This window comes from Hyperolius riggenbachi, chromosome 9 (assembly GCF_040937935.1).
Source record: "Hyperolius riggenbachi isolate aHypRig1 chromosome 9, aHypRig1.pri, whole genome shotgun sequence".
Taxonomy (NCBI): Eukaryota; Metazoa; Chordata; class Amphibia; order Anura; family Hyperoliidae; genus Hyperolius; species Hyperolius riggenbachi.
In genome coordinates this window covers 163,669,456-163,686,099 of record NC_090654.1, presented here as the reverse complement: position 1 = coordinate 163,686,099, position 16,644 = coordinate 163,669,456, and the positions used below count along the sequence as shown (strand labels likewise).

At 39.6% G+C, this 16,644-nt stretch overlaps 1 protein-coding gene across 5 annotated transcripts in view; it reads left to right on the top strand.

Moving 5' to 3' along the window:
* BICD2 (BICD cargo adaptor 2) overlaps positions 1 to 16,007 on the top strand; it is a 189,486-nt gene extending 173,479 nt beyond the window's left edge. The window contains exons 7-9 of one of the 5 annotated variants that reach the window (XM_068253643.1): positions 10,377 to 10,587; positions 12,495 to 12,567; positions 13,872 to 16,007. In XM_068253643.1, coding sequence (XP_068109744.1) covers positions 10,377 to 10,587; positions 12,495 to 12,542 — 259 coding nt within the window. In that variant the 3' untranslated portion in view covers positions 12,543 to 12,567; positions 13,872 to 16,007. Of the gene's footprint in view, positions 1 to 10,376 lie in introns of all 5 variants that reach the window. The other 4 variants (XM_068253644.1, XM_068253642.1, XM_068253645.1 and 1 more) reach the window with 4 other exon arrangements.
* Positions 16,008 to 16,644: the final 637 nt, after the last annotated feature.

The window sequence follows — 16,644 nt, the reverse complement described above, 5'->3', positions numbered from 1 at the left end:
GCTACAACTTTTGTAAAAATACGGGGCGACGCCGCGAGGCCGAACGGGAGGGCTCTGAATTGGTAATGACACAGGGTCTTCCCAAAGCTTAGGGCGAACCTCAGGTACTTTTGGTACCCAGGATGAATTGGTACATGTAAATAAGCGTCCAGCAAATCTATTGTCGCCATCCAAGCACCCTCTGTAAGCAATTCTCTTACTGTATAAATATTTTCCATCTTGAACCTTTTGACTTTCAGATACTGATTCAGATTTCTTAAATTTATAATCAGACGAAATTTCCCTGATGGTTTTTTTACCACAAAAATGTGGGAATAAAACCCCTGCTTTAGTTCGTGACTCGGAACCCGACAAATTACATTCTGGTGTATTAGAGAGATGACAGCCTGCCTCAGAGCCTTGGATTTTTCCTTGTCTTTTGGAGCCGTAGTGACATAGTAATTGGGGGGAGGGTAACTGGAGAACTCCAGTTTGTACCCTGACTCTATTAGGTTTGTTATAAATTGGTCTTTCGTTATTTCTTTCCACTTTGGAAGAAAGTGGGTTAACCTCCCCCCGACCCTCACTAGAGAGTCATTTTGATTCCTTATTTCCGGGCATTGAGGGTTTCCTGAACGGAATCGTACCTCTACCCCTGCCCTGAAAATATGTCCACCTTTTTTGCTGTTCCGTATTGCTATTCCTTTGCGGGATTCTATTTCTCCCTCGAAAGAATCTCTTTGGCGTTACCTTTTTACGTTTATCTGGAAATTTCCTCCTCCTATCGGTGGACCTTGTAAGGATATTATCTAGGTCCTTCCCAAAAAGTAAATTCCCCTCGAACTTCATGGCGCACAACCTGTTTTTTGAGGTGAAATCACCCTCCCAGGTTCTGAGCCAAACTAGACGTCTAATAGAGTTAACCAAAGCCGCACACTTTGCTGTTGCTTCAAATGACTCTACCAGGGCATCACAGATGAAGGCGAGGGACTTTGACACAATTGGAAAAGACTCTAGAATTTGTTCAGGAGACGTCCCCACCGCCAGCAACTCCTGAATCTCGTCGATCCAAGCAATCAGATTTCTGGATACACAGATTGCAGCAATATTTGGCCTGAACACTAATGCTGATGTGTCCCATGCCCTTTTTGCTAAAATCTCCGTTTTTTTATCTAATGGGTCTTTTAGGGCCCCCATGTCTTCAAATGATAAGTCAGTATTTTTAGAATATTGTGCTAAAGCTGCATCTATCTTTGGACATTTATCCCATCTCTCAATATCTGTATCTTTAAAAGGAAACTTCCTTTTGAATGATTTTGCCACTCTGAATCTTTTCTCTGGGAACTCCCATTGTTCATCAATCATTGTGTTTAAGGATTTGTGAACTGGAAATACTCTAGTGGTCGGAGTTTCTAGCCCCTTATATATAGTATCCTGAACTGATATTTCCTGAGCAGATTCAGATATCTGTTCACTCTCATAAATTGCCTTTAGTAATTCTGCCGTTTCGTCTGGATTAAACAGAAATCTGGCAGTCTTATTTTCCTTAATCTCTCTGTCTGATCCATAGTCTGAAATATTTTCCTCTTGTTCGGCTGAACTGTCAGAAGAAGTTTGAATACCTTCCTCTTCTGTGTTCTTTTTCCTGGCTACAGAAGGGATAGCAGTGGAAACCTGTTCCATTTGTAGGCTGGTTCCTTGTCCTTCAGCAATAATCCCCCTTAGTGCCGAAAAGGTGGATTGCATTTCCATTTTAAAGGATTCTAGAAAGTCTTTCATAACTTTAGCCGAATCCTGGGTCTCTAATTCAGTTAGACATTTACTGCAATCTGTTTTTTTCCAGTCATTAGGTAACTTGGCATTACAATTATTGCACCTGTTTGACTTTGATTTATGTTTTAAGGAGACTTGTTTCTCAGGAGCTTTGCTCTAAAAAACATAAACAGATTTCCAAGAAGGCTAGTTACCTACTAAATTTTGTAACTGCATTCACTTACACAAGGAATATTCAAATAAGACATATTACCTGAGAAGGTGGTAGTGTAGCCGTCTGTTGCATATTCTGGCTTGAACCACCTTTTTTAATAGGCTCCGTAGGAGGTACATTCTGTGCTTCCATCCTCTCTGAAGCCAACTCCGACTGCAGTCCGTGTGTTTAAATAGTGCCCATGGACTCCTAGATTCCTCCCCTTCCTGTCCCTCAGTCGCCCTGTTGGTTATGGGCAACCTGAAATATCGCCTCTTGTTGCTAACTCCAAGGCGTCCGGGGGGAGTTCCAGGAGTGTGCGCAGTAATCCGCCGCCTGTGCATGCGGCGTTCAGCCGCAGTGTTTGGGCCCGTACTGCAGTACGCGAGAGTTGGCCGCCTCCACCCTGCCCTGACGTCACCGGAAGCCGGACGTCGTCATTCTGCCAGGCTCCTCGTGCACTGGCGTATTCCGGATTTGGCGTAGCAGCTGCCACTGAAGACGGGAGGGACTCCCACGATCCACCGGTCGCTCAGCCCCTGCAGACAAACCTGGTACGTTCTGCCATACTTTTGTCCACCGCCTGTCATGTCCCACACGAACAGGTTACCGTTTCAGGGTAGCGCAGGTGGGGTCAGGCCTGGTCTATAGGAACTGATTCTCCATATCCCAGTCTCCTAGACCAATCTGAAATTACCAAGATCAATCTAACACCCGTGTTCAATAGGAAACACAGTGAAAAGTGAATAAGATGGAGGAGGGGACACATTTATACAGGGGAGGGGGCGCGTCAGACTGTTTAATTACTAATAACCTGTGTTTCCTAATAGGTGAACTTCAGTGTCCTCTCACTTCTGGGGGGCCGGACTGGAGGACGTAGAGAGAAAATATGTATTTCTGAGGATCAAATGGCTTTGTATCTCTCAATGGGAGTGAGGAAGGGGCAGGGAAGAGGAGGGATTATGAAACAGTTGCTGGACCTTTTTAACATAACATCTAAGAATTCCAGTGGTACCTTGTTTGACCATTTAGTTAGTTATAGCATCTGTGCTTATTATTTATATGGGTACCAGAATCCTGTTATTCAATCAAGACGGAAGAACTGGCTGCCACTTGACAATGCTGAACTGTATTTAAGCTTAATCTTGGATTGTGAGGCATATGTTAGCTGTTTCTAAATCAATAGTAGTTATGATTCAAAAAACATGAGGACATATACCTGTATTTTTCAGCAGCTTATGATCCACACCTCTGAGGCTGGAGCAGGTTTTACGTGTCTGTTAGATGCTTTGATGTGTGGTCCACAATCTCTAATGTGGTGGAGAGCTGACTGGAACTTGAAGCATTTGCTGAGGTTGTGCAGCCCCAGAGAACAATTCATGTGTTATAAGTCTGGCCTGGAGTCAGATTTCCTGTGTATACAACAAAAGGCAGGAACAGGAATATTTATTTTTCTCTGCTGACATTCCCACTTATTCTTAAATAACCTCATACAGCATGCATTGTATTTACTTCACTTTGATGTTGACAGAACTGTGTAAAACTGTTTTATAAAAAACCCCATGGAGGTAAAATGTAAGACCTTACAACACAATTGAGAACTTTTTATGTGTTTCAGTTTGCTAGAGGTTTTAATACTGTAACCTTTACACTATGTACCGTATTTTTCAGACTAAACAATGCTCCTGATCATAAGACACATCTAGAGGGCCAAAGGAAACCTGGTCCAGGAGTATTTCATGGAGTATCTGCTCCATTCACTTAGCATTCTGGCCTCTCTGCTGCTTCCAACTATGGAGCACACAAACGCCATATGACCATTACACAAACCGCACACTATACACATTCTGTAATATTAAGGTATGTGTGCTCCTCCCTTAACGATAGCACCAACAAGCACCAATATAAATATATGTATCGAGCTACTGGATCACCGCAAGTGGGGGGGTATCACCTCCTTCGAAACACAATGTAGAAAAGAGTACGCAGCACTCATACAGTTCCGCAATAAAGTCACGTATGCTTCTCAATATATACAAAGTTCCTTAGCCCTCCAATACTTGCATTTATTTGTTCTCGATAAGAAAAAGGATCAAGTTAGTGTGATACTGCTTTTAAAAGTTCAAAACCCTCTGTGATGCTAATGTCCATCCACCATACATTAACCAATATAAATTGTGCTCACTGATGTCAGTGCCACCATACATTAACCAATATAAATTGTGCTCACTGATGTCAGTGGCTGATTTCTTAACAGATTAGCAATTCAGGCTTTAACACAAAATTCACTCCAATCCTCAACACTCTCCAGCGCAGTGTGTATGGTATTAGCTCAAGTAAAAACATAAAGATAGAGGGATATAGCGTAATCCAGTTTAAAACAACTTTATATTCACCACTTTCCCCTTTGTGAAAAAGGTGCTCCACTGCAAAAACGTGTGCCTTTACCCGCATGCATAAAATGGTAAGGCTCATCAGATTTGGTCACTGACCGATCACAGACCAGCTCTCCGCACTTTGTATACGCTGTATATAACCACCAGCACTTTAGTCCTCCAAGCTCTCATACATTCATACACGAACATGAACCTTCAAACTAAAAAGGTTTCTCATAGGGTAATACCGTTTATTAAAAAATATGTTAAAAGAGGAGCTGTCAGCCATACTATCTCAGAAAAAAAAAGATAAATACTTGCTCTTCTTGCATAATACATGTATTGCACTGTCCACATTTTGATTTAAGTGATTTTTCTATAGTAAAAAAGAGAAAATCCTTGTTAGGATTCTCCATTTTAACTGTGTCTATCTTGAAGCCAATACTGATGTAATTTCCTCCCTTACTTTCCTCTGCCTGATTGCCCACCCTCCTCCCAGACTTCAGGCACTCCCACCTAGCTCTGCAGTAGGAAGTGCATTGTCTCAGCATGAGAAATATTGGCCAATCAGAGAGGAACAGCGGTGTGGGAGGGGAAAACAGGAGGGAAAGAGGCTTCAGCCAATCAGGCTGCATTAGTTAAGTCTGGGAGGAAAGTAAAGAAGCAAAAAAAGTCAACCCAGCAATCCCTGCAACTTCCTTTGTGCGGCAATGTACCAAATAAGAGTCAGGTAAACTGGGAAATGATAATTTATCAACAAGAAAAGTAATAGTGATTTTTAACTTTTGGATTTCCTGGTTAGCATCCTTATTACTTGTTTACCAGATAAAAATAAATACTTGATTTTATGCCAGACAGTTACACTTTAAGAACCGTAGTACACTTACATTTAAAAGATTTCATATGCGCATATCATAAATACACTGGACGTCCTCACCGCCACATGTAACCAGCATCTCCTAGCCTGCCAGGCCTGAAGTTCCGCCCTACTGGTTTCGTCACTGCTGACTCATCAGTGGCTTGTCTCTGGCGTGGCAGGGAAATGCTATAACTCCCTTCAGACGCAAATAACTTCCTGATTTAACGGCAGATTTATTTAAAACCACATTATTTCAGATCTAACTTCCTACATATCTTCCTGATACCTCAAAGGGCCTCATTAACTAACCTTTTAATAATTATTATCAATACATTGATTCCATACCACGCTAGTTCCGACTATTATACACATCAATGTTACCCACAATAGCATATATTCATTACCTACATAAATTTGCATGAATAATAAATTGAAAATAAGATTACAATAAAAACCCAAGGATTTTAAATACATATAACACTCTCCTTTCTGAAGCCTATAATTACCAGTGTTAGGCATTTCATATGTCATATTCTACCTTCAGTTATAACATAAAAAAGCCCCCCAAAACATCTATATTCAGCGTATCGTTATCATACTCTAATATAACACAATCCCGTTATCCAGTGTAAGATGCACTCTTACATGTACAACCTTTTTTCCCCTTTTCCATATATGAATTTTATAGAATTCACTGTCTTACTGGGACAGTTTTCAACACTGTTAAATGACGGCTGAAGAGAGAGGGATATAGTCAAGTCTGTCATATTTATTTTCTATTAAGCAATATCCATTGCCTGGCTGATCCTCTGCCTCTAATACTTTTAGTCGTAGACCCTGAACAAGCATATGCAGATCAGGTGTTTTTGACATTATTGTCAGATCTGACAAGATTAGGTGCATGCTTGTTTCTGGTGTTTGCAAAGAGATAAAAACAGGGAACACCAAGAGCCCCAATAGTGTAATACGTACTGGATAAGGTGGCAATAAATTCGTATTGCTAGATACTCACAAGTCAGGATCACCAGCAGGCAACCACTGTAAAGGCAGGTGGGGAGATTATCCTGACCCCACTCAGGATTAAGAAGTCGCTCTCTGTAGACAGGAAAAAAGGGTAGCAACCCTCCACCAAGGGTGGACTTGAAATTGTATATAAGGAACAGAGGCGCCAAAAGTATAAAATTAGATTAAATGAGCTTAAAAACCAACTTAATTGGCAAAAATGAAGGAGGAAGTGGTGGTCTTACCTCCCTCAAGCAGACACGACAACGACTGCGATTCAGTCAAACACATTTATTAGAAACTCTGTTAACAGAGGCACTTAACTTGAATCCTTGTGCAGATCGCTTGATACTCCCTGTATTGCCTGATGAAGCAGGATTGAGCCTGCGAAACGCGTTGCAATTTTTTTTTTAGTTTCTAATAAATGTGTTTGACTGTCTGAATCGCAGTCATTGTCGTGTCTACTTGAGGGAGGTAAGACCACCACTTCCTTCATCATTTTTGCCAATTAAGTTGGTTTTTAAGCTCATTTAATCTAATTTTATACTTTTGGCGCCTCTGTTCCTTATATACACTTGTTTCTGGTGTTATTCAGACACGACTGCAGCCAAATGGATCAGCAGGGCTGCCAGGCAACCAGAGCCAGATTTAAAGCTCAGGTGCCTATAGGCACATAAGCTCCGGCGCCCTAATCCCCGCCTTTTAACACAGGCTCACATGTGCCGGCTATAAGTGCCCCAGTATAGGTTTGCCAGGTATAGGCACTCCAGTATAGGTTAGCCAGCCATAGGTGCCACGGTATAGGTTAGCCAGCCATAAGTCCCACATTATAGGTTAGCCAGCTATAGGTGCCCCTGCTGCTCCCTCTCCCTCCCTCTGCAGAGTGCCAGTGGAGCGGATGCTAGAAGAGACGCACTGGCTCCTGACACTCCAGCGATGATGCCCATTAAGCAGCGGCAGAGCGTCCAGCGCAGTCTCCATAGCTATAGTGGGTCTCTCTGTGTGCGACATGATGGCTTGTAACAGTGAGTCACATAATGAGTCATGTGACGCACTGTTACGAGCTGCCCGGGTGTCAATGAATCTCTTCTCGCAACCACTTTGCTGACAATCTGCAGAGGGAGTTGAAGCAGAGGAAGCACTTTGGGGTGGCCAAAGAGCCTCCATTTATACATGGGCCCACCGGTAGGCACATGCCTGCAGTGCCTATAGGTAAATCTGGCCCTGCAGGCAACTAACTGGTATTTTTTAAAATAATATAATTATGGCTGCCTCCATATTCTTATCACTTCAGTTGTCCTTTAAGTATTTGTAAGGTAGTGTATCCCTGAGCTTTGCAGATTCCTACTCTGTTTTATGGTGTTTCCATTTGTATTTTTTTTGTTTTTTGTGACATGTGAAACAGACAGTCCGAAATTTTAGGCAAACCACAATCGTGACTTCGTTTTCCATCTTTGCAAGTGTTTAAAAAGTCTATCCATACATTCTGTTTACAGACATTTTTGTACAGGAGACTCAAAATGTCTGCTGCTGGCAAAGTGTGACTGATTCGCCAATTCTGTATCTAGAAATAAATGCAGCAATTAGTCTACACCGTAGAGACTGAAGAATACCAGAGGCAGCCTGGCACAGAGGGAGCTATTAATCCGTGAAGCAGCCTCCCAGGGGAAGCTCTACTGTAATTACACTTGGGGAAGGCTGAAACATTTGGTATAAATAGAAAGAGGTCCTCTGGGAGCCCAAATGTCAGATTCGGGTCACCCAATGATAGTAATGGAAAATGATTTATCCATATTAATTATTTTTATATGTTGATATGTGAGTATATAAATATAACAATATCGAATGTGAGATTAACACAAAATAAAGTGGACCTTCATACATACAAATGTGATTCCACAACAAAAGCAAGTGGATTCCAGCACTTGGTACAAAAAGACACTTTATTTAAACACGGAAAAAGTTACAACAGAACACAAACGGCCAGTGTCAACAGCTGTTTCACGTGTCCCCACACCTCCTCAGGACACACGGGCCTCATACAAATGTGCTGCCCCCTGCTCCCAACCAGAACCTTTCACTTCTTCAGCACATCTGTATTATATGTATTACGGCTCTATGGGCAGCACAGTGGAGTAGTGAATAGCACAACAAAAATGATGTTTGTATGTTCTCCCAATGTCTGAATGGATTTCTTCCATGCCTTCCAGTTTCCTTCTACATCTCAAAAACATAAGTTAGTTATGATAGAGATATTGTTATGGTAGGGATTAGATTATGACCCCCTCTGAGGGACAATTGGTGACAAGACTATATACTGTGTAAAGTGCGGCAGAAGAGAATAATACATTTTCTCCTTTTGGACTCAAAGCGCTTGAGAGCTGCAGCCACTTAGAGCACGCTAAGTAGGCCACCCTGCAGTGTTAGGGAGTCTTGCTCAAGGACTACTTACATAATAGGTACTGAATAGGAAGAGCTGAGTCTCCAACCAGTGCACTATCTAGCGCTATATAAATACTAAATAATATTAATATTAGGCCCCGTTCTCACTATGCATTTTTCCCTGCATTCCAAAAATCTAGATGTTTCATCATCATTACAGCTATGAAAATTAAGATGCCAGCCTCCATAACTGCATGAAAAATGAGAGAGAACCTATCGGGGTAGAAATGTGTTAGAAACCAGTGTTGTTTTTATAATTTCACTTTGAAGGCTGGTATGTATGTATGTATGTACCTTTAGAAAGTACCTTTAGAAATCGTGTATGGTATCACAGCGCACACTACTGGTGGTGAGGCTGTATAATTTGTAATCCTGTGTAATTTGTAATCATTTGTAACTCTATCTGCTGTCTTGGACTGGGCTATGCTGAGCTCCAGCAGGTCCCCAAAGTCAGATGAGAATCAAACTACAAAACTAAGTACTTGGGCTGTCACAAACACGTGGGCACATGGGAATGCTGCCTAACCAGTGCAGAGGGACATGAAACAGTTGGGTGTCAATAGGGGTGTGACTTGACCAGAGTATGCACAGCCTCACTTTAGTACTAGGAAGACCAGCTGAATTCTGGGATCTGGGAATGACATGTTGATGACAGCAGCCAGTGCTGCCAAGCTGATAAAGCTGCATAGGATACAGCTTTACCACCAGTTAAGTGTGCAAGCAATCCAGTACAGAACCTGGCTAATGAAAATCTGACGCGAGATCAACATGGATACCATGGTGACTTTCCTGTAATGGTGCACCTTTATAATATGTATCATATTGTTATATACTGTAATATCCATTAGTGACCTCTGTAATGGTGAGAAAAATATCTGTTTTCCTAGTTCTCATGCAGATACATAGCCTGATGCGTTGTGATTAATTTGAGTTTCTTATCTGAAATAGGTATGCAGATCAGGCATTCTGACTTTTCTCAGGTATCTTCGGCACCATGTTTGTTCTGTGCTAGTGACTGAAGTGTTGGGAGTCCAAAAACTGGCATGACATCCAAATAAGAAGCATTTGTCTCAGCTAGTTAGCAGTGACATATTTCATGTTTCACACAATAGACGTCTTTTTACCGCTTCATGACTCTCAGACCTGGTGGAAGCATGTTGCCAGAAACTTAATGTACATACATTATCTAGGTCAGCAACTCGGCAAGATAAGAATGACAGTCTTGAATATTTTCTAAAAGAAAGACCGCTATGGCAGCTCCCCTATTTCTGTCCTAATAAGTTCTCCTTTATTTTAGTTGCAATCCTTTAAGACATTTTCTGGAATATTATTGTTTCTCAGTTTATTTTTTCCATTGGTGTTCTACGTGTTCCTGTTTTAATGGAAAACAAAAGTTTGCTTTCTTAAAACAGAAAGAATTTGCGATAATTCAGGTTGGAGTGAGCTTGAGATGTCTCCCAGTGCATTAATGCTGAATATATACAAATTAACCATTGTTGCCCTGTTTTAATGGCATGAGGATTTCCTGCACAAGCTATGAAAGGGCGTGGGATGAAGTATCACCCAAAGGTTCAGGAATAATGTTGAGTAACATCGTAGCTACAGGAGTGGAAATTTCCAAAATAAGTTTATCGTAGTTCTGGTAACTGGGGTTAATTATTTTTGCATTCTTCAAAGAAGTTTGTCCTACCCTGACCCATACAGGTACATGGGTTAAGCTGTGGTAATTAAACATGTCTTCTTTTTATTACAGATGTGATGAGTATGTCACACAGCTGGATGAAATGCAGAGGCAACTGGCGGCAGCAGAAGATGAGAAGAAGACCTTGAACTCACTGCTTCGTATGGCCATCCAGCAGAAGCTGGCTCTAACACAACGCTTGGAGCACCTGGAGCTTGACCACGAACAGGCCAAGCGTGGGCGCACAAAATCCACATCCAAAAACAAAACCAGTAACCCCAGTGTAAGTCATGTTCGCTCTTGTGCAGACAGATCTGAGGGATCTGTCCTTAACAACCAGGTGTTTTGCAGTGAGAAGTATAAGATCTGCTGTGATTAGAGAAGGCATGACTTTTGTATGTCACCCCCTACCCACTTTGCCTGGATAGTTCGCATGAAGCGCCAATCGCTGCCATACTACAGCTATTTAACTTGTGCTGGTTTGTTTTTGAACTGCATATGCAAATGGCATTATTAAGCTGAGCTTGATTGTAACTAACACTTGTATGGGGGAAGTGGGAGTTTTTCAGTAAGTTAACATGAGGAGTCATATAAGCTCTCCTGCAGTTAACCTGTAAGGTGTTTTTGCTTTGTGGGTGCAAATGCGAAACTGAAGCCATACTCACGGTGCCAGCTCAGAAAGCGTTTTCTAGATGACAGAAGATTTGGTTATCAATTTATCCTGTGTTGTGGAATTAAAAGAAACAGAACATGGGGCCATGATATAGGTTCATTCTAAACAAATAAAAAAATGGTTAAATTTGAGCCATTAAAGATGCTGGGACACATTTAAAAGTATGTGAAAGCATAACTACCACAGTAACCAAACCCTCTCTTGCAGAGTCATGACAGGGAGATTCTGGGGTTAGTTTTGCCCACACCAATTAACAATTTGCTGCCTGAGTCCCAGGTGTCATCTGGAATTAAAACGTAAAGTATTCTAGTACCAGTGACAAAAAGCTTCAGTGAAGTGTTTGTTCTCCAACTTTGGCTTTACTGGGTCTGTAAAGATCGGTGGCCTGTTGTATCGCATGTATCCATCCTTTGTATCTTGCATAGCACAAATAATAGACCTCTTGCTTAAGGTGATAACATTGTTTACGTATATATTTAGGAATCCAGAGTAGCCGTAAGTATAAAAACCTTGTAGAGGGTTGTGGAATATTTAGCATGAAAAAGAGGTCCATTTTACCGCCTTGAAATTGCATTCAGCCACGTTATTGCACAATTCAACTCTACTGGCCAAATATCGCAAGCTAACCTGTACACTCCTAACCTATAGTTTTTAATCAGAGGCTTATTTCATAAGGTAAATATCAAAGTGCAGCCTCTTGTTGCAAGCAATCAGAATTCATCTTCTCCAGCTACCGTAAGCTTAGATTTGGTTGTAATGGATCACTGCACTTTGGACTTCATTATCGCTTCAACTCCAACTACTGTGCTAAACATGTCTGAAAGTATAAGGATTGGCTTGAAAAATCACTGACAGAAGTGTTACCAAGTGGACAGTATCCAGTTATTAGTATAGGCTTCCCATATGCTTGTTTACTCTTCTGACTAGAGAAGAAAGCAAAAATCTACAGATAGACACCTCAGCTGTTCCACCAGCATCCAGGCTAGTGCTAATGTGGATCATTTTGTATGAAGCAAGCACTCAGAACATGAGAAAAGGTTAGAAGCCAATTTCCTTTGCATACTACTATTATATTCTATATTATAGAATACAGTTGAGTTTGTTTAACAAACAGGCTTTAGTTATGCAAGCACACAGTGGAACAGGGCTCTACAGTAGAGAACTACCACCCCCTAGGGGTCATGAAGTAAACTGACAGCCAGAAAACTCTAATTGGATTTGTTTATAACAATGATACATGTGAGTTTTAATCTGATAAAAGATATTAAAGGGAGAGTAGGGTGTTAAAAAAGTAAGTGCCTGTTTTAATGCTATTGTAAAGCCCTATTTACCCTGTAATTCTCATAGTAAATTTCTACCAATTAAGCACCCTATTGCAGGTCATGTAAGAAGGGGTTGTTTTTTTCTCTGTGTCTTTCGCTCTCCCAACACAGTCTTCCTGTGTGCCTGTTAACTCTTTTTTCTTTAGCCAATAACCCTGGCAATGCTTCATTCTGTTTCACTGCCGTTCTTCATAGATAATCAGCACCCTGCTTCCTGTATCCAGACACTCTGCCTCTAAGTAGACAGGAGAAGCCTTCATTCTTACTAGTAGGTAATGGTGAGATTTCTGCCTTTTGTTGAAGCAGAGGAAGATGTCATGAGAATTCTGAGGCTCTGCATGCTAACCAAATTGCAGTTTTGTCCTCTAACAGAGTGTATCAGGCACTGCATCTGCTTGGCTACTGGAAGTTTTATGTTAGCAATGTGAGCGATTTCTACATCACAAAGCACTGCAAATACAGCTGTGTGTGTATTTTTTCTTTTCAAAAATGCTAGAGGTACACTTGAAAATTATAGTCTTTTGCTTAATCAGAAACTGCACAAAAACAATTGCATTATGTAAACGTAACAGAAATATTAATTTTCCTGATTTGTTAATTGTCGAGAAAATAATCAGTATTGTATTAAGAATTTTAATACAGCCCTTTTCTATTCAGCTTTTTTTCACCCTCACTTATAATTGCACTGGCAACTTTTTCTCTGCTTTTTTTTTTCCTTCTACAATCTATCCCAAAAAATAAATACTCAGTTTGCTTTTCCACTGTTGTATTTGGTGTCGGTAATGAGGAATAGATACTATGTTATGATTCTTGAATTTTTCTTTAGCTCTCAGTCTAATTCTTCCACAATGTCAGTGAGGACATTTTTCCAGGCAGTATTTTAAGGGACAGGGTGTGGAGTTTTGCATTTGTTTCTCCAATATACGCATGTCTCATTCCTACAATATGGACCAACAATTTTCCCTAGCAAAAGTGTAAAGCAATGCTTTCCTTTTGCCTTGTTTGGGTAAACCAATTATTTCACTTTATTCTATTGTATAGGAATGTATTGGTTATTTTGTCTGTAGATTTACTGGTTAATTCCTTAGCACTATTTTTTTGCTATTCTGAAAATTAAGTTCTTTTTAATTTTTAAGTTGGTGTACAAGGTTTAGGTTTTTGGGGGTTATTTTTATGACTCCTTTGCAGAATGTTTTCTTTTTCCTGTGTGGAGTAAGGCATTTTTTATCACAAAGCTTTTTCTGTGGGTTTTTTCCCCTTGTCAGTGGGCACTTTTACTGTCATTGGTCTTTCCCTGCATGTCCACTGCATGGAATCCTAAAGCTTCCCTTTATCTACTGATCTTATATTTTGAGTCAAGTGCCTCAGCACTTAACACCTGTTAACAGTCCATTACCTTACAGGTGTCTTCTAAGCTAATGGCTGAAACCATAGCCTTTCCTTTTAAGCCTGAAGACTAACCGCTACCCGGCCTTGCTCTGTTTTCAGACTAACTCACTTCGCACGATTCCTTTTCATTGAGTTGCTTTTTCATAATTTTTCTGATCTAATTTATATTTTATGTTTTTCCAGTTGTAGACTAGACCCCGGAGAAGAACGTATGGTCCGATGCATTGAAATGCACGTAATTCCAGCCTGACTTATAATCTTGACAGTTAGAGCCAATGGCACAAAATTAAAAAGACAAGAAACTACTGCACCCTACTTTATATTGATGCATTTTACAGAGAGCCCATTATTTAACTTTTTTATTTTGTCAGTATATTTTCAAACGAAAAAAATAAATAAATAAAAAGCTTTACCATAAAGTGCTGCTGGGGGGAAAATAATTTTAAGTGCTGAAACAAATGCATGATCAATTACGTCTGTGTTCGTACCAGTCACATTGGGAAAAGGTGTTTTTTTTTTTTTTTTTTTCATTTTATTATGACTTTACATCATAATATTAAACCTGTGCACTTTTTATATTTTAATACTTTTTGTTTCTTTATATTTTATGTAGACCTGTTTAAAAACATGTAGTGGCACCATTAATGGCCTCAACATGTTTTTTTCCTGGGTAGTATTAATGCCTGTACTTGTTGATTTCCATATTAGCAAGATGCAGGGATGTTATATTTTTTTTTCTTTGTTGGTGTTTTTATGGTTCAAAACACTCCTTGTTGTTAAATACATATAACTATATATGTCCTGTCTTATTATAGCCTTTTCATTATTATATTTTGTTTGTGTTTTAATTTCTGATTTTAACTGCCATGTTCATTACATAAAAATCCAGGGTCTAAACATTCTGGGGTTTTCATACTCTATTATTATTCTTAGGAATAGCTTAATGTAACAAGGAAAAAACTTGACTTTCTTTGGTTATAACAGTAATAGGCACTTGAAAAGAAAAAGCTTAATAAGTAGTATTACCTAAAAATGTCAGTTTATCCTGGTTTTTAGGAAATTCAAGAATTGCTGATGAACAGAATTTTATACAACTGTACCGGTTAAATTCCAAATTGGAATTGTTAGTTTTTGTTTTTTTTTTGCTTTCTTTTATTATCGTGCCAAATTATGGTACAATTAGAAAGTTTAAATTCTCAACTCAATTACCAAGTGTTTGTAAGCCTTTGTTATGGATACCAGTAGTGCCTTTTATATTACTGAGGGAAACTTAGACTAGCTAGTAACAAAAAAAAAAAAAAGGAAAATGGTTGTGGAGATGTAACAAAGTCATGCGGAGCAATAAGTACAAAGGAAAAATTGAAATAAAAAAATTCATCTTGCATATTTTTAGGGAATTAAAAGTAGTATATATTTACTAAAGATAATTGTAAAAATTCCGTTGGTCAGTGATTCTTTTTTCATTGCAGATCCTTGCTGATTCAGGATCTGAAAAAAAAATAAAAATAAAGATTGCAAACCAAAACTAATAGCTTTGTTTTTTTATTTTACATTTTTTTTTATTAAAGCAAGATGTTTTACTGACACATTTGTGGTGGCTGTCCACCAAACTATGGGAAGATGCCGACTTTGTTCTTATCCTACAGTTGTGGACGTGGTCTTGACATTCTGTTGCTGGCAAATGTGACAGGTCAATATGTTGATCTTTGCTCTCTGCATGTTGTATGTAAGCTCTGTTGTTTGCAGGAAACAGAAACTGATTGGGCATCAACAAGCGTCGCCTAGGAGATTGGCGATTGTTCGTTGAGGCCAGAGCAATTTTTTTTTTTAATTGGTACTCACAACAAGAATGTCATTTTTGTAAGATGACAGAGAACGTGAAATTCTAATTATATATTAATAGGGTAAAAAAAAAGATTTCTGTTTGCTGGAAAAACAGTTAAAAAAATCTAGTCGTTGAGATTTTATATTCTCATCTTTTACAGTATTGATCCTTTAAAATATTGTTACGGCAAATAATTTCATTTGTATGTGGGTATTTATTTGAACTGATTTCATAAAGTACTGTATTATTATGTTTATGTGCATTACTTTTTAGTGGCAAAGTGTTCTTCAGTTACATGTCATATGCACGTACTCTTGCCAAGTAACCTTTACACAGATCAGATATCGGAAACGGTTGCAGTCAACAAGATTGGCGCTTCTTATAACGGTTTGTCTAGTGAGTGGAAAAAGTGTTAATGATATTAATACAAGGCTGTGTGTAGCAAGTTACCTGTGTAAGGGTAGTCACATGTATCAATAAAGTTGATAAAGGAATCTGTGTCTCCTTGTCTTTGTTTAAATCTTTATTAAACATCCTGAAGCGCATTATACAGCTACTTTTATGCATCAAGTGAGGCAGGGGTCAGACTTTCAATACCTGCACACATATTTCCAAGCTGTAACAAACCACATACTGCTTCCCTATGTAGCTTTGCGGTAAAGTGTGGTTATGTCTATTTGACCAGCAGCATTCCATAATGCAACAGCCATCACGGACAGTGTAATTATCCTGGCTTAGGAGGCAGAAGTTGGTATTATCAATCAAAACTTATAGCAGATGCTCTAATTAAATCTTACCTCTGGTGTAAGTAAAACAAACATGAGGTACGCTGATGCTGCTATGTTAATAACTACCTGGCACATCGTTTGTATATGAATCTTCACCAGAGACCCATATCCGCTGGGTACTGGCATATAGGTCTACCCACTTGCACAGAAAGGCCTCAACCGTTCTCTGTTTCACATAAAGAACAGCCAAGGCCATTTTCTGCAAGTGGGGGCGGAGTTACACACAAAGTGCCGGGTAGTTTTAACTTGGCAGCATTAGTGTACATTATGTTTGTTTTTATTTACGCCAAGGGTACACTTTGATCAGCAGCTTTGTTGCTTGGTCAAACTGGTTAGTCCGGTA